This window comes from Bufo gargarizans, chromosome 8, assembly GCF_014858855.1.
Source record: "Bufo gargarizans isolate SCDJY-AF-19 chromosome 8, ASM1485885v1, whole genome shotgun sequence".
NCBI lineage: Eukaryota > Metazoa > Chordata > Amphibia > Anura > Bufonidae > Bufo > Bufo gargarizans.
Genome location: NC_058087.1, coordinates 144,483,807 through 144,511,665, shown reverse-complemented (window position 1 = coordinate 144,511,665; position 27,859 = coordinate 144,483,807). Strand labels below are relative to the sequence as shown.

General features: G+C 41.9%; 1 protein-coding gene across 3 annotated transcripts in view; it reads right to left on the bottom strand.

Moving 5' to 3' along the window:
- MYH11 (myosin heavy chain 11) overlaps positions 1 to 26,611 on the bottom strand; it is an 86,262-nt gene extending 59,651 nt beyond the window's left edge. For all 3 annotated transcript variants that reach the window (XM_044302724.1, XM_044302726.1, XM_044302727.1), the window contains exons 1-3: positions 26,479 to 26,611; positions 23,649 to 24,005; positions 13,657 to 13,813 (exon numbers count right to left, since the gene is read on the bottom strand). In XM_044302724.1, the coding sequence (XP_044158659.1) occupies positions 13,657 to 13,813; positions 23,649 to 23,987 (496 nt within the window). In that variant the 5' untranslated portion in view covers positions 23,988 to 24,005; positions 26,479 to 26,611. The remainder of the gene's footprint in view (positions 1 to 13,656; positions 13,814 to 23,648; positions 24,006 to 26,478) is intronic.
- Between the last annotated feature and the right edge of the window lie 1,248 nt (positions 26,612 to 27,859).

Sequence of the window (27,859 nt, the reverse complement as noted above, 5' to 3'; positions counted from 1 at the left end):
CTCTGTTTTCCAATGCTGCCTTAAAAACCATCAGCAGGGATGACTACTTGTTGACAGTTTCTGGGAATAGAAGATTTTTATTTTGGAAGGCAGTTAAAGAGTTGGAATAAAGTATGTGAATAAAATAATGAGTTTATGCTATAGCTTCTCTTGAATGCTGGTGAATGCTCCAGTGCTCTGGAAGTTTGGCTTGGGGACAAAGTTTGGGTTGGGCAAAAAGGCGTTGGGCAAAAAGGCTCACTGAAACTAGGCCAGTAATACCGATTAACGTATTGTTATGCTTTTTTACAGCTAGCATTTCTTGGGGCACTTATTTAATGGGGTATTTATTGGGTTTCGTTAGCACCTAGTCTGAAAGAACCCTAATCTTCTTAAAGGGAACCTGTCTCCAAGACATTTGCCGCTAAACCAGGCACAATGGTTAGGGCTAGCTTGCCTAATGTAAGGATACCTTTCACTTAGCAATCCATTGCTTCATTCTGTAAAAAGTACTTTAAATCCATATGCAAATGAGCAGTTAAAGGGGTTTTCCAAGTTATTTTTAATCGATGACCAATCCTCAAAATAGGTCATCAATATAAGATAAGCAGGGGTCTGATACCCGGCTCCCCCGCCGATCAGCAGCACAGCCTTCCCTTCATTGTTTACGTGCCCGTCATCTCAACCGCAGCGGTGAGCCTGTGTAATTACAAGAAGCCGTCCTATTCACTCCTGTGGGACGGCTCCATCCTATTGAAGTGTTCACCTCTTATGGCGGTTGAGACGGCGAGAAGGTAAACAATGAAAGGGAGGCTGCACTGGCATGGCGCACGGCCTTCTCTTCAACGAGCTGATCGTCAGGGTGCCGGGTGTTGCACCCCTGAAGATGGGTCATGTATCCTAAGGATCGATCATCATAAAAAAATAAAAAATTACTTGGACAACCCCTTCAAGTGCACCGAGGGCAGGCCTAAGCCTATCTGTGCACCATTGCTCCTTCTGCTTCCTCTGCTTCCTAATTGACGGGGCTAGAAGAGGAGATGACTATGCAGGAGCCTGGCCCTGTCAATAATGGAGAGGAAAGGTCTGGCAGAAGGGTGCACAGAATTGGACCCGCCCTTGGTGCACTGAACGGCTCATTTGCATATGGATTAAAAGTACCTTTTCTCCAGAATGAAGCAACAGATCATGGCATTCAGCTGAGCTAGTACTACAAGGCATTGTGCCCGATGTAACAGAATTGTGCCTATTTCATTTGGATCGTCTTTTCTCATATAGATTATAGTTCTTTACCCCTGGCAGGAGGACCCAGATATAATCTATTTATATCCAGGCCTTTTCTTTGGCAAAAGGACACCCCTGCTTGATATATAAGTGCTGTATTGTGTAGGCGGTCACTGGCTGCCGCCCCTGCAGCAATCACTAATTAAATCCAAATTCCCTTCATATAAGCCAACTATGCTGTAAGAAATCTAACAAGTCCACAAAAACAGCTGCAAACCACAATCTGGTACAGAACATGACATATCCAGCCATAAATCATTACAGCCTATAGATGGGTGCCATTCCGTGTGCAGCCAGAATACTGACAATAACTCTCAACATTTCATCCCCTTGTGCTTAACTATAAGAGACCAGATTTAGTGTGCTATTATGATCACACTTCAAGGTAATCCATCACCAGAAAATTCACAGTTAAACCAGGCACAATGCCTTTTAGGGCTAGCTCAACTGAATAAAATGATTATGATACCATTCAATTAGCAATCTGCTGCTTAATTCTGGATAAAACCTACTGTTAATCCATATCCAAATGAGCAGTTCAGTGCACCAAGGGTGGGCCCAAACCACTCTGTGCACCCTTGTTCGCCCTGCTTCCTATGCCAGCCCCACCCTCATCTTGTAATGGGCAGTGGCTGTGGAACCATTGCGCCAACCAACCGATTTAACTTAGGGCGTTATCCTGAGGGTACCCCAGTATTCAACTTTAACACCTATACAGAGACGACCTGGACTGCTTCAGGGTAGCCAATAGGCCGCTACTTCTTGGAATAGTCCTGGTGTGGTTTACTGCAGAGACACCAGGGAACAGCCAAGACTCGTAGTCAGGAAGCAGGTCAAGGTCAGGGCAGACAAGAGTTAGTGTATATCCATGAAATTAGTCTGAGGTTAGGGCAGGCAATAATGGGTCAATACTATAAAAAGGCTAAAAGCAGGTCCATGAGTGGAGGGTCAGAGTCAGTAAACAGGCAGAGATCGGTACACAGGCAGAGAAACAGAATACCACTTCTTAAGTAGGACTAGCAAGCTAGAATACCTAAAGCTCAGGCACCATCTCCAAGGGAAAGGTGCCTTAAATACTCTGAGGTGACTAGCGATTGGCTAGAGAAGACTAGGGTGCATGCTGGCCCTTTAAATACCAGAAAGCTTGCATATGCCTTAAAAGTAATGTCGGGAGGCCTTAGGAGGAAGCGCAGGCTGTGGCCTGCAGCAGGAGAGACTAAGAAGATACATTCTCCATATGCAGTCACCAGAAATTTTGCACATAAATGTAAAAATACATGGAATTGATAGAATCTGCAAGAATGTTAAGGAATAAGACTGACTGTAATACAAGACAGATCTCTCAGCTGAAGACATCATGTTGTGTGTGGGCGTCTTGTGTGTCAATTGTGTGTAACAGGAAGAAGCAAACAAGAATGTGAATTGTGATCGTTTATTTTCTTTGGTCTTGAATAAGCAGAGCTGAGCATTCCCTACATGGAGAGCTATTTGGGAATATGGAGATTAAAACCCCTGCATCCAAATCATCTGAAAACTTCTACATGTTATTGATTTTTGGTTTGATTGAGCTTCGCGCTAGCCTGGCTCAGCTAGGTTTAAGCATTCTTAAGTGAACGTCCATTCTTGAACACCCTTAACACACGTAATTAAATACATCTGAAATTCTGTACTGATCAGATTCAAAATGGCAGTATGTGCTCTGTTTTTTTAAATACAAAATTTCAAATCTGCTGCATAGACATAAAATATTGGATACTTACAGCTACCACTAGAGGAAGCTTAAAGGGAATCTGTCAGCCCGTAAACCAGGGTGCGTGGTGTATAGGTTAAGTGATGCCGAGTCAGATTATGTCATTTTTACCTTCATACTCGCTTGCATTTTAACCCTGTGCTGCGACAAAGCAGCAGTAAAATCCATTGAAAGGGACTCCTCTGAGTCCTCTCCATTATCTACATGAGCTCAGGAGTCCTCGCAATGGATTTTACTGCTGGTTTGTCAGGACACAGTGTCAAAACACAAGTGAGTATGAAGATAAAAATGACATAACTCTAATCTGCATCACTTACACTATATACCGCTTACCCTAGTTTGGGGGGGGGGGGGTGTTTCAGAGTTGACAGATTCCCTTTAAATTAAGTGGTGGTCAAGCATGCTCCCTGCTACCCCATTCAAAGGCTATGTTATCGACAGACATAAAAGTCTGACACCAATAGATGGAGGTTATTGCATAATGTTACATGTACACGCTACAGTATGTTGTATGTCGATAGCTCTTAAAGGGAATCTGTCAGATCCAAAACACCCGCTAACTCTAGTTATATTGTTAGTGATGCACAGTCCAGTTATGTCATTTTTACCTTCATACTCACTTGTTTTTTAACCCTGTGCTCCGACAAACCAGCAGTAAAATCCATTGAGAGGACTCCTCTCAAACCCGGAGCACAGGGTTAAAATGCAAGGGAGTATGGAGATAAAAATGACATAATCTGACTCAGCATCACTTAACCTATACACCAGGCATGCTCAACCTGCGGCCCCTCCAACTACAACTCCCACAATGCCCTGCTGTAGGCCGATACCTATAGGCTGTTTGGGCATGCTGGGAGTTGTAGTTTTGCAACAGCTGGAGGGCCGCAGGTGGAGCATGCCTGCTATACACCATGCACGCTACGTTTACGGACAGATTTCTTTTAAACAATTCTACTAGCTGTGATCTTGCAGCTGTAGGGAATGGTGAACCAGGGTTCTGGTAATTGGTGGGGGTATTCTACCTCCATTAGTCTAGCATTTATCACCTATACCAGGGATGGCCAACCTGAGGCTCTCCAGATGTTGCAAAACTGCAACTCCCAGCATGCCCAGACTGCCTACAGGTATCAGCCTACAGCAAAGCATGGTGGGAGTTGTAGTTTTACAACAGCTGGAGAGCCACAGGTTGGCCAGCCCTGACCTATACGATCACCCCTTTTCAAGTTTATCATATACCTTACTGTATTGTAAAGGGGACAAATACTGGGTTTTATTATTATTTTACATATTCTGCAGCAGTTTACAGACAATATCCTCACTCGTTGTCCCCAGTGGACCCCATTGTTATCTCTGCGACTTCGGAAAGACACTCAGGGAGCATCGCAGAAGCAGCGTTGGAACGGTGGCGGAATGGACAAGTGATTAGGAGCACTTTTGTTTTTATAGCACTTCCTACCTTTACATAACCTTTACATAATTATTTTTTTTTTATTGGTGGGGGGGGGGGGGGGGTATCCTCAGAACAGCAGCACTATGGCTCAGTGGTTAGCACTGGTGCCTTGCAGCTCTGAGGTTCTAAATTCGAATCCAACCAAGGGCAACATCTGCATGGAATTTGTATGTTCTCCCCGTGTTTGCCTGGGTCCACACTCCAAAAGACATACTGATAGTACTTTAGCTTTCTATTCTTCTGCTCATGCACATGACCGTCATTTTTCACTGCATCCAACCCGCAGTTTTGGCGGCTCGGATGCGGACCCATTCACTTCAAAGGGGCTGCAAAAGATGCAGACTGCACACCGTGCGCAAATACAATATCCTAACCATTCTGATAAAAAAAAACAGTTGTAAGACTGGTCTGACGGGGACAAGGGCAGTTATGTCTACGGCCCACTTTACCACTCTTACCATCCAGGACGCATAGATGTATATCTGACAGAATCAAAGTCCCCTGTGGTCTGATTTAAGATCAGGGCATGTTTTTCCCTCAAAAGTTATCAGATTTGGAGGAAACTTGTGTACAATCATTTGGGGGCGGTTATCAGATTTCAAGGAAATGTGTATACAATAATTCAGAGCCGTTCAAACAACGGTCATTCAAAAAATGCTTTAGTATGGGGGGGGGGGGGGGGGCTGCTGCAGATGGTTCTCATTGTATAGATGGTTCCTGTAATTCCAGCTCTTAGATAACGAACCATTGCATTGTTGCCAGCTGTCTGCCTAAGGACATTACCAGATTTGGAGAAAGAAAACTCCCTGGGTTGTTGTTTTTTCTTTATTTTCATCAGCTGTGCAATGACCCATCGGGGTTTGAGGAGGATGAAGACACCAGGCCATAGGCAGATGTATACATTTCGTGGTCGTGCTGCGGGCCGCAATGCACGAGCACAGTCCATGGGGCAAGTGCAGCGGATCGCGGGTCCATTCACTTTAATGGGTCCATTCACTTTAATGGGTCCGCGATACGGCCGTTCCGCAAAAAGATAGGACATGTTCTATCTTTTTGCAGAACGGAAGTACGGGACAAAACCCCATGGAAGCACTCCGTAGTGCTTCCGTAGGGTTCCATTCCGCATCTCCGGATTTGCGGACCCATTCAAGTGATCCATGATGCGGAATGCCCACAGAACGGCACCCGTGTATTGCGGATCCGTTCGTGTGCAGAGGGCCTAAGTCAGATCTGGATGGTTATTAGGTCAAATTATTATTTAAAGGGCATCTGTCAGCAGATCTGTACCTATGACACTGGCTGACCTGTTACATGTGCGCTTGGCAGCTGAAGGCGTCTGTGTTGGTCCCATGTTCCTATGTGCCCGCATTACTGAGAAAAATGATGTTTTAATATATGCAAATGAGCATCTAGGAGCAACGGGGGCGTTGCCATTACACCTAGAGGCTCTGCTCTCTCTCTATACGATGTGCCCTATGCACTTTGATTGACAGGGTCAGGCAGTGTAAAAATCATAACTGCTGGCCATGTCAATCAAAGTGCAGAGGGCTCGGCAGTTGCAGAGGGAGCAGAACCTCTAGGTGTAATGACAACACCCCCGTTGCTCCTAGAGACTTATTTGCATATATGAAAACGTACTTTTTTTTTCTCAGCAATACAGACACATATGAACATGGGTCCAACACAGACGCCTTCAGCTGCCAAGTGCACATGTAACAGGTCATCCAGTGTCATAGCTACAAATCTGCTGACGAACGCCCTTTCAGAGACATTAGAACACAACTATCACCCACTGCAGATTGACAGCTTTCTCACCATTAAAGTGCACATAGGCACTTTATAAATGCAGTAGCTTTTGTGTAGATGCAGTTCAATGGACATTTACCAAGACCTTTTCCTTACATAAAAAAAACCTCACCCACAACCACAGTAGAACCTCTTTTTGGGAAATCAGGAGTTCAGTTAGTATATGAATAAAGTTCCCCCTTCTCTGTACAAAAAGTACAGAATGATTGTGTATAATAAGTTAAAAAGAGGCCTATGGTGAGCAGTAAAAAATATTAGATAACAACTTCTTTGAGCTTTTCTAAAGGCCCCTTTATACTGGACAGCGATTGGGACAATTATCAGGAAGCTGCATTCCTAGGGAAGCTCGTTCCCAATAATTGCCCTGTGTAAAAGGTACTGCCGATCAACCAATGAGCAAGAAAACACTCATTCATTGGGTGAAAGCATCATTGATGCGGACACAAAAATCATTGATTCTGTGCAACAGATCTATATGACAGATACCACCAACAACTGATGGACCACACTGATGTATAATGAGATTCTACTGGGTTCTATGATGGGGTCTGTGCTTTAAAGTGTAACTGTCATAATTTTTTTTATTTGCTAGTTTATTAGAGCTAGGCATGTATACATGAGTTAGTCTGTCAATGATTGTCAAAAGATCTGTAATTACCTTATAATAACAACAGCTTTCATTAATGTCCCCTGTCCCTTTCCACTGGTCTCTTAAAAGAGCATTGCTAGGGCTCGTCTGTCTTCCCTTTAGTGTAAACAGAAGACGGAGGGGCGGTCCTCCACACTGCATGCCTGCATTAGGCTTCAGAGTGAGGAGGCGTGTCTCAGTAATCCAATCTGATTGGCTGACAGGGAGCTGCTGGCTACAACAAGTGTGTATGTGAAGTTAGGGAAAGCAGTTTTGGCCTCGAAGAACTGGCAGAGGAGCCATCTTGAGAAGATCCTCATATTGTAGGGGTTAAAACAGCCGTAACTAAGGGAAAAGCTCTAGGAAAAAAGTGGTATGTGAAACTAAAGATTGCTTTATGCATAATGCTGCAGCAGCAGTAACATAGGCTAAAATTGACAGTTACACTTTAACATGTGCGTCACTATTTTTCCCATCAGCCAAAATCTGCAACAGAGACTCAAAATGGAGCCCCCAATGCATATGTGAACATAGCCTAATAGTTATCTTTGGTAGTAGAGAAAATATGACTCCATATGCGGTATATAATGTTATTATTAATAGTATTACTATGTGATGTATCTGTTTCTCTATTATCAGGTCGAGCAGAAAGTCAAGAGAGTTCCTTCTGGTCCCGTCTATCTTATCTCGTCCTAACAGAAGAACACGCTGTAGAAGTGGCTTGTTAACAGGAAATCTTACTAGAGCTTTCAGCAGTTACTCAGCAAACTGACAGCAATTATAGTAGGAATAACAACAGAACATGATTCAGTCAATAAAACCAGTGTAGCATTTGGTTTAGTCCTATCCAGATCCTGAGCTACAAAAATGAACTGCAATTATTCCATTACGGATGCTTCACTTGCATTTATTATACTCATAAACCATAATTATGAATCCATCGTAAATGCATAAAATAAAAAAAGTCACATTGGTTTATACTAGTGTAATGAGAACAGTGATGACCGCATTCCCTGTGAGCCATACGTATAAACATGAGATTAAATTCAGTAGAAGAGCTTACAATTGAAATTAAACAGCAATCACATAGCTCTTGGCTAAACAGTTATTCAGTCCACAGTTATCAACTCCAACGTCACACAGACGTACATGTAAAGGGGTTTTCTGGGAGTTCGTTATTGATGGCGTATTGTCAGGATAGGTCATCAATATCTAACCTGTGGGGGTCCAACTCTCGACACCCCCATGATCAGCTGTTTAAAGAGGCTATGCCGCTCCAGTGTGCACTGTGGCCTCCTGACAGAATACCAAGCACAGTGCCGTACATTGTGTAGTGGCTGCGCTTGGTACTGCAGAATGGGACTGGCCTCTAAATAGGCCATATGACCAATGAACATGGCCTAGAAAGATAAACAGTGGCCTAGGAAGAGGCCGCGGCACTCACCGGAACAGCTGAGTGGTGGTTCTTTGAGTTGGACCCTAACCAGTCAGATATTGATGACCTATCCTGGGGAGGTCAGGCATCAATACTGAACTCTCAGAATACCCCTTTAAATTTGGCCGAGCTGGCAGACACCTCTAGTGCTCATTGATGAACATTATCAGACAGGTTGAAACCTATAGGCCAGGTTCTCACCATAGACATTCATTGTTGCCAAATCTAAAAAGCTCCTGTGCTAAACGTCCCCATAAAACTAGGCCCAGAATTTGCCTTTTTGGTGTACACTGTGCTAGTATGCATCTGCACAACTTTAATTCACTTTATAAGAAAGCATAGTCTACTACATGTTCCTGCATGGAGATACCCAGTAAAAAATAAATTATACTGCATGGTAAATGGCATTTTTTATGAAGTCATTATATCAAGATTTCCCTCTTTGGTCTACTTAAAGGGGTTGTCCCACGAAAAATATTCTACAGTTTTCAAACCAGCACCTGGATCTGAATACTTTTGTAATTGCATGTAATTAAACATTTAGTATAGACAGTGAGGTATTCAATAAAATGTATCTGTATAGCGCCACCTGCAGTTTTTTTTCTTATTTCTTTGTCCTACTCACTGAGAAGGCCGCACATGCTCAGTTTCATCTTTCAACTGCCATCTGAGCTGCGATAGGAGAGCATTGACACGCCCCCTGAGCTGTGATAGGGAAAGCATGGACACGCCTCCCGAGCTGTGATAGGGAGAGAGCTCCAGCAAAAAAGACAGACTCCCTGAGAAAAGACACTCCCCTTGAGCTGGAAGCTTGATATGAGCAATGAATGGGGAGATCTCTGGATCCATGTGAGGTACAGGATTGGTTCTAGCTTTTTTAGAAAGGGCTTGTCATGTACTATATGATGTACGGCCATGATTTTCATTTTTTACAATAATCATGGGATAACCCCTTTAAGGAAGCTAGGCTATAAATTATACCACGTGTTTGTTTTTGTTTTGTTTTTTACAGTGGGAGTCAATGGCCGACATCTACCATTGTGTGCCCATACAATGTCATATGTCAGAGGCTTACATCGAAGTATTTATGAGGAGCACTCTTGGTCTACACTTCTGACATAGAAAAAAAACAAGAAGTCAACAGAGTCTTCTACTGATCGAACCTTTCTCCACACAATAGTATAAAACATAGATAATATAAAACTGTACAAGAAATGATGTGATACAATAGACAGCTAAATAAAATTACTCCATACACAAATCTATGTTGGACACGCACCTCTATGATATAATGTGCAAATAACTTATGGGCCTTTTACATGGCAAGTCTTCAGCAATCATTGGCTAGTGTAGGCAGCGATTGCACAAATATTGCTCGCTTGTCATTGATCGAATCCTTTAGGATGCCCTAGAAATTTCACTTATCGGCATTATATTCCCATGTGTAAACAGGTATCTGCTAGCCATTACCCGGTGGGGCAGGAGTCAATGCTCAACACAAGTGCAAAAGTGTATTATTGTAACACATACATGGAGTTTGTATGTTCTCCCCGTGTTTGCTTGAGTTTCCTCCGGGTACTCTGGTTTCCTCCCACGCTCCAGAATACTGATAGGGACCTTAGATTGTGAGCCCCATCGGGGACAGCTTGATGCTAATGTCTGTAAAGCGCTGTGGAATATGTCAGCTCTATATAAGTGCGTAAAATAAATATAAATCCATGCCTTTTGAAAATTACCGATTTCCTAAATTGTGGATCAGTGCTAATTTCTACGAATTTATCTCCCTGTGTGAAACATCAGCTCTCCTTTCTACACCAACAAACGTAAGACGTTTATCACCTTATGACACGATACATCTATATTAAAGCCATCTGTTAGCATCTAGAAACAAGATAATCTACTTGTTCATAAAACTAAAAACATTAAAACCGTTAATCTATACTAGGATTGTAAACCCCTGACATTGTCATTTATCTCATGGGTCTAATGTGACCATGGTTTACATGAACATCCCCACCCCACCCAATAAAGCTAAGAAAGCTATCTCCACTCTGCAAATATGCTCCCGAGGATTTATTATGTCTGTGTCTGCTCCCCACCAAAAAAGGCAATGGAGCTCTACCATCCCCGCCGCCGGCTTCATGCTGCCCGTCTTTTATATTTGTGAGGACATGGTCTTCAGGATGTCTCCACAGCTTTTGTGCAACATCGGGAACAAGTCACAGACCCAGCATGGATACCTTACCATATATATCTAGCAGCATATGGAACGGTTTATAGTTTAACTCTTTAAAAGCCACATTCCCATGATACCAATTATCTAGAAAGTCGCCAATGTTCTAATGTAGGATGTATACAGAGGCAAAAGGAGGTAAAACATGGTAGCCAAAATTTACCGGCAGACTAGTAGGGCTATGTCCATGACACTCTACCTAGACTAAATAGAGTATGAGAAAATTGCAAATTAGTCCATATCCTCTAATGTATAATATACATGAGGGGTTTTCCAAGAGTTCAATATTCATAGCCTATCCTCAGTGTAGATCATCAATATCAGATCAGCGGAGGTCTGATTCCTCACCTGAGCACCCAGCGGACAGCTGATTGGAGGGGGTGCCAGGAGTCGGACCAAAGTTGATCTGATATCGATGACGTAATCTAAGGATAGGTCATCAACATCCAACTCCTAGAAAACCCCTCTAAGACCGGCGCTATATACACACACACACAAGTCAAATTTTTGCCCTACGCTGCATGAGATGTGCTGTAATTATTTAGAGGTGCATGCCTCTTAATAACTGTGGCACCTGTTGAGCCACCAATGTGCCAAAACTGAAATCTACTATAGCCAGGAACTGAGGTAAACTTCTGGTGTGATGTGCGCCAGTGTGCTGTACATGTCGTTGTCCTGCCCGTGTCCCACCTCTTTGTACCCACACCCCGACAATTTTTTTTTAGAAGTTGATGGGTTTTTTGAAAAAGCTAAAAAGTCGCAAATTTTGTTGCAAACCACCACTTTTCGACAATGTTTGCAACTTTCCTATAGCAGGAAACTGGTGTTGAAACTTGATAGCTATCCCTTAATGTACTTAGTATGGTTGAGCATAATTTTAGGACCCATATTAATGTCCGATTAGATGTTAACCAAATTTTTCTTTAGTACAACCCCTATCAATGTTCAATGATATATTAAAAAATTGTTTGTAGACTCTATATATATATTCGAAATTAAGATAAACAGCTTGCTCCCTGCCAGAACAGCTTGCTGAATCTCTTAAGCACAAATTTAAAATAGGCCTAATGCCAACAGATTTAAGGTAGCTAGTCTATAAGTCAATAGTTGACCTTTTAATCAGGCCTTGAGACATGACTTGGATAATAATTTAGGTAGCATCTCATCTGCAGACAGCCGTTTCGGGGTGATTGCCTCTCATCAGTGCAGAGCAGAGAGTACTAGCTTAACTGGCTGAGAGGCCTAGGTCAGGATTCGGGGGGTATTATATCTCCTTATGGAGAGAGCTTTAATTGGCGTGAGGAGTCTTAGAGGCCAGGCAATGCTCCTCTGGAATTCTGGGAAGAGAATGAAAATTACTCTTCCCACAATTCCAGAGGAACGTTGCCTAGACTCCTCACTCAGATAAGGCGCTCTCCATAAGGAAATATAGTATACCCAAAATAAATGGCTTAAAATGTATAGATATGAACATCGAGGACAAAAAGCTAACGTTTCTGATACTTGGCCCACAAGATTATATTATGGAGATGTCGTCAAGTTTGTGAGGGAACATCAGCTAGAGGGCCTCAAGCCCGACTTGTGGAAACCAAAGACTATCCACAAGCTTATCAGAGAAAAGGATGCGGTGGAGTCAATTCCAGAGATCCATGATGACACCATAGAGATAGTTTGGACTAATGTGTCATCAGAAAGGTTAACCAACAGGAACAAGGACTTGTCATGGATGGCCATACAGGGAGGAGGACTGTCAATTCATTCATTCATGCACGCCCGCAACCTGTGCGAAACCTGGTACTGACCCGGTTGCCCCTTCGTGGAGGAAACATCGTACCACCTGTTTTGGGAGTGCCTCTTTGCGCAGGGCCTGTTGGATGCCCTGGAACAAACTCAAAGATTCTGTGCCCAGGAACAGCCTGCAATGCCCTTTGGTGCTATACGGACTATTTTCTGGGATTCATACTGTTGGAGCCATCCAGGAGGCCTGGCTCCTTATGAACTGCTTTAAGGATGCTATATGGTTTGCCAAAAATCGGCTCATTCTCAGGAGAGAGAACAAGTCCGTCCTGGACTGCCGCAGGCTTATCCACAGTCTGCCATGGAATTACAACATCTTGGACGTCGTCGACGACGAAGAAGACTAAACCCCTCCCCCCCCCCCATTTGTTTCTATCTTCTCAATAAAGCTGAGGGCATGTAATGTCCCCTCCCTACCAGCTCTTTCCCATCCCCCCCCCCCCCCATCCCTCATCGCTATCTAAATGCTTTGTTGAGAGGTTTTGGGATTGAATAGGAATGCTAGTGTAGCATGCGTTGTGATGTATAGTGTAGGTTAGCCTGTACTTTACATAACAATGCCATGCCTGCAAAAAAGACTAAGTAATTTATTAAGTGCTGCCTCGTGGCCTGTGCTGCGTCACATAGAAACATAGAATGTGTCGGCAGATAAGAACCATTTGGCCCATCTAGTCTGCCCAATATACTGAATACTGACTAGCCCCTGGCCCTATCTTATATGAAGGATGGCCTTATGCCTATCCCATGCATGCTTAAACTCCTCCACTGTATTTGCAGCTACCACTTCTGCAGGAAGGCTATTCCATGCATCCACTACTCTCTCAGTAAAGTAATACTTCCTGATATTACTTTTAAACCTTTGCCCCTCTAATTTAAAACTATGTCCTCTTGTAGCAGTTTTTCTTCTTTTAAATATTCTCTCTTTTACCGTGTTTATTCCCTTTACAGTACTACAGTATGTATAACGATTTATTGTAATAAAGGTGTTTTCAATCAAAACAAGATTATATTACAGCTCTTTCACAACCAGTTTTTGCATTGGTATTTTTGCCATTCTATGTAGAGTTCTGGAATTTTGGAAGGAAATGTGTAGTCTGCAACACTATACTTGTCGTTGAAAATATCAGATTTCTGATATACCCCAATATAGGGCAATGGGGGTTTATTCAGATTTGTTAGAATCCTTTTGAATAATGAACCAATGTAGATGTCATGGCCATGACACTAGTGTAAACTAAGTCTTACAATAAACTGGACCCAACACCATATGGTAGGAGAGACCCCATAGGCTTACCTTGTAACATACTCCTGTATGCATTATCTGCTATTGCGTAGATATGAGGGGGCATTTCATGTCTTTTCTTGCCTTTGTACATGTCAATGATCTTCTCCGAATAAATTGGAAGAGCTTTGTAGGGGTTGACCACAACACAAAATAGACCGGAATATGTCTGAAATACAAAGACAAGGGATATTCATTTAACAGGGTGAACCTACCAGGAATAATACCCCATAATATACTAAACGGCCCCATCCTGTGATGGCATAGATCTGAAGTATTAAACATTGACACATATAAACAAACATTCACATCTGTAACAATGAAGAACCATAAGAACCCTATGAAAGCCATAGGAGCACTGGTTGATGCCATAGGAGCACTGGTCTACATTGGTCTATAATAATCTATATTTAAGTTCAATTAAAATCTTAATGCGCTGGTTATGGTGTCATCTGGCACCTGAGGAGAAAAAACGTCCCATGTGAATACCAAGATCTCTATGTGCACAGCCATATAAGGAGCACCGAGAACGTCTTGTTTAAAGAGCTGGTATGTATGGTTTGCTTGGTATTTGGAAGCAGAAAGAACATAAATGGGAATGTGTTTGTTGCAGAAGAACAAAACTAAAAAGGTGTCTAAATGTATGACGCAGATACTCCTCAATGTATCCATCATGCTATATAGAAGAGTCGCATGCTGGTGCATTCCAGTGATACCAGGTTGTATATCATTCCTGAACTGTATATAGCTACAGTCTATGTGATGCTAATCATGATAAGATATCACACCTCCAGAGCCAGACAGCCAATTTATTCTATTGATGTCCCTTTATATAACAAAGGGGTCTTGGGGGCTTTACACCAGTGCCATGGTATGACTGCAACCTCTGTCCCCCAATAACTACAATTCTTAATACTACAAAGGGTTTCTTTGGGCTACAGATGTTGATGATCGTTAGGTCATCAGTATCAGATTAGTGGGGGTCCCACACCCGGCATCAGCTGTTTTGGCCAGAAACTATAGCACAGTTCCATACATGATTTAGTTGCCGGTGCTGGGGTCCTGTAGCTAAACTCAGTCCCTCAGCTCTCAAGTGAATGAGAGTTGCACTGCAGTCGCGCGCAGTATTGTTTCCAGCGCTACAGCTGCCCGAAACAGCTGATCGTTGGGGTTGCTGGGTAAAAGACTCCCACCGATCTGATACTGATGACCTATCTTGAAGAAGGCTCAGCAATATCTGTAGACCGGACAACCCCTTTAAATGTCCAGTAGCTGCAGGAGGTAATAGATAATGTATTCATGTAGTGCCATCACTGCATATCACGTGGCAAAATTCTAACAGACAAATGGGAACACAGGTTTTGTTGGCATAATTTAAAATGAAAGGGGTATCTAGTTTAAAATCCGATTTCTAATAAATTAAGAAAATCTGAATGAATAGACAGTCTGTTTTTCGAAATAATCAACTATGAGGGAGGAGGACCAAGCACATCCATGAATTGCAACGACAAGACCTTCAATGGGAAATGTGTAAAGCTTTAGTTCCTCTGTGGTGGCACTGAAGGGAAATTGTAAACTTGTTCCAAATTCCTCCACAGATTACAGTAAATCTCTGGGGATTACAGCTGCGTGAAGCCCAGTGACTAGTTTATTATTCATGAGATTCTTCTAATAAGAAGGGTCCAAAGTGGACAACTTATTTAAGCAGGCCAGGGACATAAAAGTCAACTTTCTAGATAGCTATCTTCCCCAACTTTATCATAAACATGCCTATATGGATCAATATGATATTACGCATAGTGGGAGTATTGATGCCTCCAATCCAGAGAATCTCCAATTTCTACAGACAGCTTATCCAAGTCATTGTCCCACGATCCTGTCCGATACCTATATCACCTGCTGTTAGGCAATGGGGTACAGTCTGACAGTCGCCAATGGAGGAATCTGCCAACAGAGATCTTAGGTCTATGGTCAGATTTATGGCCCACATACACATAAATGCCAACAAACTAATCTGTTTGAGGAGCTCCCAACAGACAAAGAATTGGGTGAATGGAATGTTTTCGCTCAACCCTTTTGTTCTCCTGGGAGATAAGCCACTCTCAAAAGGTGTCAGGCAATGGCTTTCTCCTTTCTCACCATGAAAACACCTATATGCTTGGCGCCAAATGAAAACTAGGGAAATCAGGGACGATACTCCTCCACCAAAGGTGTCTGGCAATGGCTTTTTCCTCTCCCCCCATTGAAAAAACCTACATGCATGGCCAAACCGAAACTAGTGGAGTCAAGAGAGACAGCTGTTCAATAGCCAACAGCTATTGAAGGTGTACGGCAAACTTAGTGTGGCCTTTATGGGCAGCTATATCTGTGAAGATGATAGGATGTGAGATGTGCCTGTCCTGAAATCACCTGGGGAATATTAGTAAGGCCTTGTGCACACGACCGTATCTGTTTTGTGGTCTGCAAAAGGCAGAGCTGCAAAATACGGATACCTTCCACGTGTAAGCCACATTTTTCACAGGCCATTTATAGAAATACTGTAGCTATTCTTGTCCACAAAACTAAAATTTTTGGACAGACATGCAGATGTTTTTTTATTGGACCCATAGAAATAATTGAGTCTGTATGCAATCCACACAAAAAAACGGTGCAGGCCAAAGATATTGTCATTTGCATGGGACCTGAAGAAGAGAATTGGAATGTGGTAGAGGTTCGAGATCCTCAGTCTGCAACAATAAGTACTTTTTAGGGCCAGAAGTTCCCATATACTCTATGCCCTGAGAGAAACTATATCCCGCCTGGTTCTCATTCATTTGTTTAACATCTGGACAGAATTAGGATGTTCATGGCCAGCAGCAATGTTTTGGGGCAGAGCCTAGAAAAGAGTTTCACTGACCACTAGTAATACTAAATAACTAAAGATCATAGAATGCAACAGACTGTTCTTCACCTTTGTATACTATAGGTATTATGTCTACTTTACATGTGTATACTCTCACATCTATTATCTAGTCTTGCCTTGCTTCACAACAATTTCTTTGCCTCCAGTTATTTATTCCGGTGAGCAAAGTCTTTATCTCTTATCTGGAAATACAAGTTAGGCAAGAGATCCGTGGCATAGGAATAACAGTGTTAACAGTCTTAAGATGCTGGAGGATAATTGAATAATAATACCAGCAGACACATCCATAATATGTCTGTAACAATAAACTAGTAGAATCATATGACCATCCATAGCTGAAAAGGTGAGCAGAAACCATGTTACAGGACCAATGTATAAAACATAATCTCAACAGGAAATCAAAACCCAAAGATAGTGGCAAACTTGTGAGAGACTAATGAGATATCACGATTTACCAAGACACATGTTCACTTTAAAGAATTCTAAGTATTACATTTAGAGAGGACCTGTTACCATGTAAATGCAGTGCAATCTGCAGACAGCATGATATAGAAATTTTGTGGGGAAAGTTTATTTAAATCTCTGCTCATTCTGAGCTTGGAGTCCAGTCGGTGGTCAATGATTGACAGCCTTTCCTGTATAAGTGTGCCTACAGAGATAGCAGTCGATCACTAAAGGGACCGCCCACTGGACTCCTAAGCTTACATTGAGCAGATAAAAAAAAGCTTTACTGAATCTTCAAATATTTATAATCAATCTTTCCAGTTTCCCCTGCTCTATACCGCTGCATTTAGCTACAGGTTTGTTCCAGGCCTTATTCACACGGCCAATTTCAGAACATTGACGATCTATGACATATCATAGTTTGTCCGTTTTCATGGCTTGACAGCCTCTATACAATTCAGGGGGGCCATTTTAATGGATGTTTTTCAGAAAAGCATCCAAGTAAAAATGGCCATGAAAAGTTTTACGGCTTTTAATTGCAGTCTTACTGTAGTGCATTGATGGGTGACCTTGATGATGTAGTCTCAATAAGGTTTAGAATAAAGGGGTCAAAGCACTTTATTGAAACTTGTCAAACACATTGGTTGGGTGAATTTGGTGTGGAAGAATTTGACGGCCTGCACAGAGTACTGATCTCAACCCCATCGAACACCTTTGGGATGTACTAGAATGGAGATAGTGAACCAGGCCCCCTCATCCATCATCTATGTAATCTTGCAGAAAGTCTTCCCAGAAGAGAGGAAGCTGTTTTACTTGCAAAGGGGGGACCGACTCTATATTAATAACCATGGGTTTAGAATGGGATGGCATAAAAGCTCCTGTAGGTAGAAAGTGTAGGTGTCCCAGTGCATATAGTATATATTTTATTCCATATAATTCTTAGAATTGAAGCTTCATCTTACTTCATACTTATTCTACTGATCAAACAAAAGAACAAAACTCATTTCATGGCCAATTAAGCCTGTCTGTAGTGTGGGAAGATATTTCTTAGATTTAATTTCCCATTTGGACATAAAATTGCGTTTGATGAAGTGTCGGGCATGTCACCATATACAGCAAGAACGAGTCTTCATCCAAGCAACTTGGCAGACTAGATATGCCCCTTCTGGCAATGAAGAGTTCTGAACAGACAGTCCTCATTCCTGAAATTGGGATCACATCTCACAGCACGTATCATCCATAGCCTCAAGATTCATCCACTCGATAGTCTTCTTTATATAGAAAGGTCATTGTTAGCGACACTATATTACCTAATTAGCTGAAAATCACTATGATCCCCCGAGCTAAGCTCAGCTTTAAGACTCTAAAGAGCTATAAAATACATAGCAGGATGCCGGCCATACTCATGACTCCATTCATTTAGTAAATGGTGTCCATAGGAGACAATTTTGTTTCATAGTACAGACAGGATCATTTGTGACCATTGGCTTGGCTTTAGGAAGGCTCACTTTCCTATTCCTAAAACCTCTTCCAAATTGTTTTTCTCGGGTAATCTTCCAACTACTCTGAGCATAAGAAATCAAATTTACTGTGGTCTTGGAATGACTTAAAATGGCCACCAGCAACCTGTCCTAGGATGTAAGGAGGACTGGTTGCCTCCACTTGAAGAGCTACAGGCCTTGCTACACACTACGCTCTGACACTTACATATACTACATATTGGTGAGCATTCCTGTCAGGCTGCTCAGCCATGATGAAATATCATAGTAGGATCACATTATTACTGTAGAGCAGTGGGGACATGCTCCCTCACTCTCCTAGGCAGCCGGCAAGTGGAGTCCTTTGCACAATCTACAACAGGTTTCTGGGAGCCATTTTAAAACATTCCCAGAGAACCTCTTTAAGGTTGCACCAATAGTCCCATATTAATTTATAGGCTTCCAAGACACTGTATTACCATGCAAACTGTAAATGTGAATTTAGCTTCAATGTACTCTACACTTTTGGATTCTTTAATACTAAGACACATGCTACTATTACCAACTTTATACCATAAAAGATGTGATGGACCATTCAATGCATGAGAAGAAACTTTCATAAGAGACAGCAGAGATGACAACTACAATAAAGGAGTAATCTTATCATAGACATATACATCATATATATAATAAATGACTAATACATGGTGGTCCCACCTCTGAGAGCCCAACTTATCAGGAGAGGGGAGACCCTGCTTCCTTCATTAAAGTCTATGGGAATTATGTTAACACAAGCATGTAATAATGTCGGATAGACAGTCACAGTCATCCAGTAAAGGTAATCACAGGACTGGTCAGCCACTCAGCTTGTTTTGGGGTGCCCTGTGGGAGACCTACTGATCTTATGGATAGGGAAGAGCGTGAAATTACTGGAATAGTCCTTCAAGGATCAACTTGCAGGATGACAGGCCGAACTGGATGGACAAATGTCTTTTTTCGGCCTTATGTACTATGTTATTATGTTTAAGGAGTGGTAATTGCTAATTAGCATCATTAATACATTCTTGAAAAGGTGCCCACAGGGAAACTTGAAAGCTAGAAATAAAGGGACTCTTGTGTTTTTTCCCAAAGTGTAGTTAAGTGCAGATGATTCACCATAATATCATTACGTAGACAGGAGCTGTAGTCCTCTGCCTGGCTTCAAGTTTCATTTTATACCATTATAAAAATTTGGATAATGCTAATGTTGAGCCATGTTACAGATCAGTAAGAATTAAAGGGATATTCCTGGTCTTTGAGCATATCCACAGTATTGATGTGAATCCCACCTCTGGACCAGCACCTTTTTTTTCGAGAACAGGAGTCCCCTGACCCCCGTCTGGGTGAGGCAGCCTCTTCTTTCACTTCTTTGAAAAAAAATTAACCAAGCAAGGCTGTTTCCTGTAGATGTAAGTAATAAGCCAGAGACACGCATGGCCATTTCTCCATTTAGTCCCTGTCTGGATGCGGTGGCCAGAGGCCAGAGTTCATCTCACCAAGCAGGTGAGACGTTGGGGGACCTCCATTTTGGAGAGGTGGGAGCCACATAATGAGAGACATGTATGTGACATCCTGTGGATGTGTCGTAAATGTCTAAGATGGGATATCCCTTTAAGTAATTTAGGCTTATATAGTTTACAGACCCCATGTGTGGACCTTCAAGCAATTTTCCTATATATGGCATATCAAAAGTATACTTGGGGTTATTTGTTGGGTTCCCAATTATTGAGAGTAAGGTCACTTGACCTTGGCTCTCCAGATGTGGCTGCAGCCAGGCAGAGAATCAATGGTGAGGTGGTAGAGAAGTTACATGGCTCCCTTTATTGAAGCCAAGTGTGTATTATATTTAATGATATGAAACAGACCACGGTTGTGGTCCTATCATCACTACATACACCAATCATGTAGCTATGGTTGGATTTAACCCACAGGTAGATGTAAATCTGCTCCTTTAAATGTTATATGATATGGCCTACATTCCTATGAAGTGCAACATGTAGACTCCATTTGCATCCAATTGAATATGGATTGGGCCTTATAATTCTTCTTGGAAACATACTATTATGCCTTGAGCATGGCTGGAGGGGACGGAGCAAGACTTCCATCCTTGGTGTTCTCTGTGTATCTTGATTATTCCTATTACATAAACCTCTAATTTATGTAGTGATTCAAGTACTGCTATAGTATATCGACCTTCTTTGCACACCATAACTTATCTCTGCCATGCACTAGAAGGCCCCTGGATCCCCATCTGTTGGCTGTGTAACTGCTATGTACGGCTCAAGATGGTGGTGGTGATGTCAATCACCCACATCACCACTTTCTGTGCCACTAATCGACCCATCCTCTTTTGCGCATGCATCCAGAGATGGCACAGAATGTGGTGATGTGGGTGAATCACGTCACTAGCACCATCTTAAGCCCTATATACATAGCAGCCAACATGGTCAACATATGGGGACCTGATGACTTTAGCTGCACACCAGGGGTAAGTTATGGTGACAGATATATGCCACATCAAAAATAGTTTAGGACCTATAGGAGATATTTGTAGAAATTGGGCTATCCCTTTAAAGTGACATATGGAATGAATGAGATCCTGAAGTGCAATAACCTAATAGGGCATATCTATTACGTCAATCGAACCTGCTGATTTTGGTGGGTTTGGCCAACGATCTACTGCATGCGTGGACTCCCGACTCTCCTCCAACAGCTGATATTGGGGGAGATGATCAGGCATATTGGATTTAAATGCCTGATCCTTTTGTTCTCTCAGAGGTGTTTGGCAGTAGCTTTCTCCCCTCTCCTCAGTCACTACATATGGACGCTTTGCCAGGCTGAACATTTATATGTATGGGAGGTTCAGAAAAGATCTAAACAATTGATCAGCTGATTATTCAGCCGACAGTTATCTTATGAGTCTGCCCCTTTTAAGCCACTACCAGACAAGTCTACCTTGGCTTATCTCCTTCGAGATAAAAGAATCAGGCATGTTGGATCCAACAAGCCTGACCCTTCTTTGCCCTAATATCTGTCCTCAGAGAAGGGTTCGGGACACCTGTGTACATTTTAGATGGTAGTCCAGTCCTGTTGAAGTCAGCTGGTTCAGCTAATATTCATCTAATGTATGTGGCCCACATAAGAATGTCCATGACCCTCAGTCGCTTTCTATTAACAATTACACGTAAGATCTCTAAAAGATCTCTGTAACAAATATGACGGTCCAGAAGAAGATTTCAATTATTTACAGATGGAATAGGATTCTGAAAGTGCCTGAGATGTGGAGAAAAAAAATGACAATTTTCTTTTGTGCATGGATGGCTTATTGGTTAGCACTCAGAACTCGAGTCCAAGGGTTTGAAACTGACCAGTGCAACATCTGCATGGAGTTTGTGTTCTCCAAAAGGTGCCATAGGTTTTTTCAGGGTTCTCCAGTTTCAGCCTCTACTCCAAAATACAGTCTTGAGGTAAGGCTTCCTACAGTGCAAAGCATAATTGCTTATGACACCTTTTGTAGCTAACTATAATTGTGCTAGTATACTGAATCCTAAGACTTGGACTCAACTTAAGGTTTCAGGTTCCAACTAAAAAACGAGGAAAAAACGACTTCATTGGTATCATAAACAATGGCTACTTTACTTAAAAGAATAGAGGACTTTAATTATATAAGCAAGGGCGGCCCTCTTTAGGAAAGTCCCTTCCCCGCCTAATGGGCCCCCTGTCCTTATATGGCACTACAGGCTTCATTAGGGTATGCTGGCTGACTGATAGGATGACACCCAGCTGTAGTTGGCTAATATGTATCACAGAGGACAGCTGAACCTGAAATAGATTTGTTATGAGCATATAGGCTAATCATCTTACTATTTTATAGGGGTAAGGGTACTTTCACACTAGAGTTTCTTTTCCGGCATAGCGTTCCGTCCTAGGGACTCTATACCGAAAAAGAACTGATCAGTTTTATCCTAATGCATTCTGAATGGAGAGCAATCAGTACAGGATGCATCAGGATGTCTTCAGTTCAGTCTTTTTAACTGATCAGGACAGAGATAAAACCGCAACATGCTACGGTTTTATCTCTGGCCCAAAAAACTGAACACGTGCCTGAATGCCGGATCCGGCATTTTTTCCATAGGAATGTATTAGTGCCGGAATGCCGGATCTGTCCTTACGGTCTGCACATGCGCAGACCGAAAAAAAATGTGAAAGAAATAAATGCCGGATCAGTTTTTCCAGATGACACCAGAAAGACTGATCTGGCATTTCAATGCATTTATAAAATGGATCAGGATCCTGATCAGTCTTTTCAAATGCCATCAGTTGGCATACGTTCTGACGGATCCGGCAGGCAGTTCCAGCTGCCGCAAGTACCCTAAGACCATGGGCATAACTACCAGGGTAGCAGGCATAGCATCTGCTATTGGGCCCAGTAACTAAGGTGGACCCATCTCCACTCTGTGCAGTTAGCAATGTAAATGGACATGGAAGAATGCATTTCTTTGTGGGTTATTTCTGTGCCGTGCCATCACTGATATGCTTCTGTGCATTATCATACTATTGTGACATCACACCGCGTGCCTTTTTGATGTACTGTGACATCATTGTGCACATTGCGGCCACTATTGTGACATCACTTTGTGCATTATCCCTGGGAAATAGGTAAGCCAACATAATCTAATTCTAATGTTCTGAACTTTGCTTGAAGGTGGTCATGGTGGAGTGGGGCCCCATTCTAAGTTTTGCTATGAGGCTCCATGGATCCTTGCTTCGTCCTTCTAACATATATGTCATTACTTAAAATATCCAAATTCGGTTGGTTCAGAGTGAAGATTATGTCTATATTAGAATGGAGTCCGAGTGCTTTAATTTCCCAATAAACAATGAAAAAAGTGAAAATGACCAGTAGTGGCAGACTTACAGAACCAATGCCTTGGGTCGATACCATGTATACCTCATTTTTTTCTTACCCTAATATAAACATATACAATTCCAACAATCTGCACTGAGAACACCAGCATGTTATCCTCCCCATATAGCATACATCATAATAATAATGTAGATAGTGTAGTAAGGCCTATCAATGCCCTTAATTAAAAAAATCTTATCAGATCATGTATTACGTTATATTACCAGCGACTTACATAGATAAGGCCGGAGAAATATCTTTCTCGTAAATTGTGCAGCACAGATGCTTCATTTAGGCAAGTCAGCTCTGCCATGTCCTCCACCTTGGAGAATTTGGGGGGGTTCATCTTTTGGACATCATCCTTGCTTATAGTTGCTTTCTTTCCATTCTCCAATTCAATCAGAACTTCATCACCTTTCTCTTCCTTGATACTTGCAGCCTCAAATCCATGTTTCTCAGAAGGGACCCAAACCAACTTTTTGGCCGTCCAATCTGCCTGGGCTGCAGGACTGTTTATGAAGTCTTTGTCCACAAAAAGGAATTTCTCATCCTCGCTCATAGTTTTTTGTGACATTTTGACTTAAAAGGTCACCTAAGAAGGATAAACAGGAAAGGCTTAATATTTATAAGGCAGCAAAAGGCAAAAACAATAATTTATCATATGACAGACATCATCCCATTGGTTACCAGTAATGAAATACATATTAGAGTGAGAAGATACACATATGTACTATGTAATCCATCTATATGTATCTATGTAGTACATTCAAATTAACATTGCAAATTTGTTGAAATTCCAGTTAACTGGAACCAGGACCAAAGCAAGAGTAACTAGCAACTAGACCTGAAATTTTTGGGTGTAATATTCTGGTAAGTAGGAAGGAAAAAGGGCAGCTGAAGGAAGGATGAAAGCTTGAGATTAGAAGTAGAGGGGGTGATGAGCACAAGCTGAAGCCTAGTTCTCCTGATAAGGAAACAATTAGCCTAAGGGACCAAGTGATGAAAGACAAGGGTCGAGCTCTGGTATGTTGAAATGTCTACAGGAATCTTCAAAGAACTCCTGCCCTGAGAGGTGAAAACTATGTGGGTAGGCAGGGCCATCTAAAGAAGTGCAAGGCCTATTACTAGTAGGTGTATAGGACCTTCTGCAATGTATAGACATGAGCTCTTACTGGACAACTTTTAGTTTGATAAGCAATACATAACATTTACGATGTCTGACATTCTAAAAAGTGCTAGCTCAGGTAGCATGGAGGCAACAATTATCATTATATAGGGGCACATAACATGATGTCTATGACCGAGCTTTAAATTATGTAATGTAACTGGATGATGCGGTTTGACCACTTCTAGATGGGAGCATGATAAATTAAAATCGGAAAACCAGCAGTCACCATAGAGGAAAGGCCTTTCAACTCTGAGTTTCAGCAACCTTGCCTTTTGTAGTTTTTCTTTAATCCATTTCCGCTATTCAACTTTCCCCCCCCCCCCAGCAATTAGGTTAATTAGTGTAAGGAAGGAACTTCTACTTAGAAAGCCCCTTTGAATTACAGTAAGTTCCCAGCAAAGCACAGTTTACCCTATGCTGCGATGACAATACGGGTGTTATCTCCAGGAGATCTGCAGAAGAGTAATGTATGTTGTCTGGCTCAAGCACAGTTGAAAGACATGTTATTAACCCCAGTGATAACCAGTAAGGTGTGACTGGCCTTTCTGGTGGATTCCAGTGAAATACAGTCTGATTGTATCTGTTTTTGTTTGTCAGTGTAACATTCCAACAATCTGATGTATCCTTGGAAAGGCCAGGTTTTCCTTCTAAAATGACTAAAAACAGGCCGATACTGACTCATTGGCAGGGAATTTAGGGGCTGGTATGGGTGATGCAATCTCAGTGCAGAGCTACAGACTATGTTGAAAATACATAAAAAGGCCACAAAAATAGTAGACACTCAGGAACCTAAAGCCAGAGGACATACGAGCATGATCTACTCCATCTTGCTTCACGTTACGGACATTTTTCTTTATCCACATAGTCTAGCCTGATGTGGATATTCCAAATTTTCCATGCAGGGTAATAACATAAATAGGTAGTTTAAAAAATAATAATCTTGATTTTCAGATATTTTTTAAGCATTTGGTAGCTTTCAATAAGAGAAAAAAATATCTCCTCGGAAATGAAAAATGCAGAAAAGCAATTCTTAGCCGAGATTTCTTACTCAGAATATGAAGTGCGTGCATCTATTACATGTTATAAACAGGGACGGAATATTGAAGACTGGAAGCCAAGAGCCATTTGCCAGCAGGGGTTCTCTGCAGATGTTGGTGCAAGGGCCCATATAAGGTCATGTTACCCTGTAGACACCAGAACTGATTCCTAACAAATACCTTTTAGGGGAAAAAAAAAAAGCCCATCTGAAAAAAACTAAAGTAAAATGTCAAGTGGTAAAAGCAAAGCTTGCTATAGATTCCTCCTATCCAGATCAGCAGCATCTTCTAGATTGCTCAACTCCCAGCATGGGCTAGGGGCAATGAGAAGGTATATCAAATTTGGAAAGGCTAATGCCTAGAAACGGGACACGATTTGGAGACATCTACTGTAGGCGATATTATGTCAATATTGCTATTACACAGATACATAGTAAAAACTACATCCATCCTCAAATCTACATAAAAAATAAAAAAGTTGCAATAACATAAATGGAAACATTATTTACATGTACCTAAATGGCAGTATTTTCTAGATTCTATGCAATCTGTACTGTACCTGCTCTTACTTATCTCACTTCATGCACTTTGACATCAATGACAGAAGCCACCATTGTGCTCCCATGATGCATTAACTTTTTAACTGCAAGGTTAACCTAACACAGAATATGATAACCAAAGGATAACCCTTTGGCATATGACACATTTGACTACCGCATTGACTGCACTGCACGTTAACCCAATCATCGCCGCTCACCCTCTCTCTATACAATTATCTATCTATACACATTTGCACATCCCACTACTTTGCAACCAGAAGATACTGAAATCCTATAGTAATAGACAGCATGCCTACTTACAGATATCCAATTACTTTAAGCAGAGGTTGAATTGAAGGCAGAGACTGGAACCTGTACAGCTCACAGCTGGGACAGTCCAAATTCCCCTTCAGTTTGCAGTCCCTCTATATAGACTGAGCCATCTCCACAGTGGGAGGGATGGAGTCTGGGGAGAGCTGGAGGGAGGGGTTGGGCGACTCATCCCCGGCTCTAAGGTATGGGCTGCCTAGTGCACCTTAGTGCGGGGTGGATGTTACAGTAACCCCTCAGCTGCCAGTATAATATTTAACTGGTGCTCGTCAGCAGGGAACGGATTGTGGTATTGACTGAAGGTTGATATGCTAAATGCACTTGATCACTGCAAACTTTTTGTTTTGATCCAACTTAATACCTATTGGAAAAAGTTCAGGAAACTTTACGGACACATATCAGAAAAGCAGATGGTATTCCTACCTTGTTACTAAGGGCTGATGCAAAATAATGTAGTATTATATAGTCTATCTATCTATTAGATAGATATCAATGATAGATAAACTATATAATAGCAACACTACATTATTTTGCATTAGTCTAATATTATATATATTTATTATAGATAGATTACATAGTACGTATATGTATCATCTCACTTTAATATGTATTGCATTACTGGTAACCAATGGGATGCTGTCTGTCATCCACATCTGGACTGGAGTGCAGGGACATCCTCCTCCCTAGTGGGGGGTGTACGATTCCCAGCCTCACTGACTGGGCGGCTATAGCTGGGGGCTTCCCATGCATGTTCCTGAGAAAGGAAAAAGAAAACCTCTGATGATATGACTCCATCTGCCCAAATAAGGAGACGGGAACTCTTTCTGCCCTGTGTTCTTCTATGTTAGGGGCTGTCTGTTCTCAGGCTAGGGAGAGAGGATGCTGGATGATTTAAAGGAAAGAGGAGTCGCTTAAACTTTTAATGCCATAAATAAGGAGATCTCCTCCATTTAACCCCTTGGAAGTAGTTGCACTCCTGTGCGTAAACTTACAAATCCCCTGTAACCCTAAGCACTCCTTCCAAGTCAGCAAATTGCTGCAATCTCTGCTTTCATAATTACAAGGGATTTTAGCCTTGTATTTTTGGCAGAACATAGCAGTTGTAAGATGTGATATTAGCTTTAGAAGATAAAGAGCCCTAATTGGGTGGAATACGTGCCCGGTTTATACATATGAAGTCATTTCATGTTTTTCTGTAGTTTTTTTTATTTATTATGAAAACGTATCTGGAGATGTTTGATAACTGCATATTTGCGATGCTAAGTAGTTTTTGATATTGGACCAAGGGCACTTAAAGGGAACCTGTCACATTGACAGAGGCGTAGCTATAGGGGAAGCGGCTGCTTTGGGGCCCTGACCCAGAAGGGGCCCA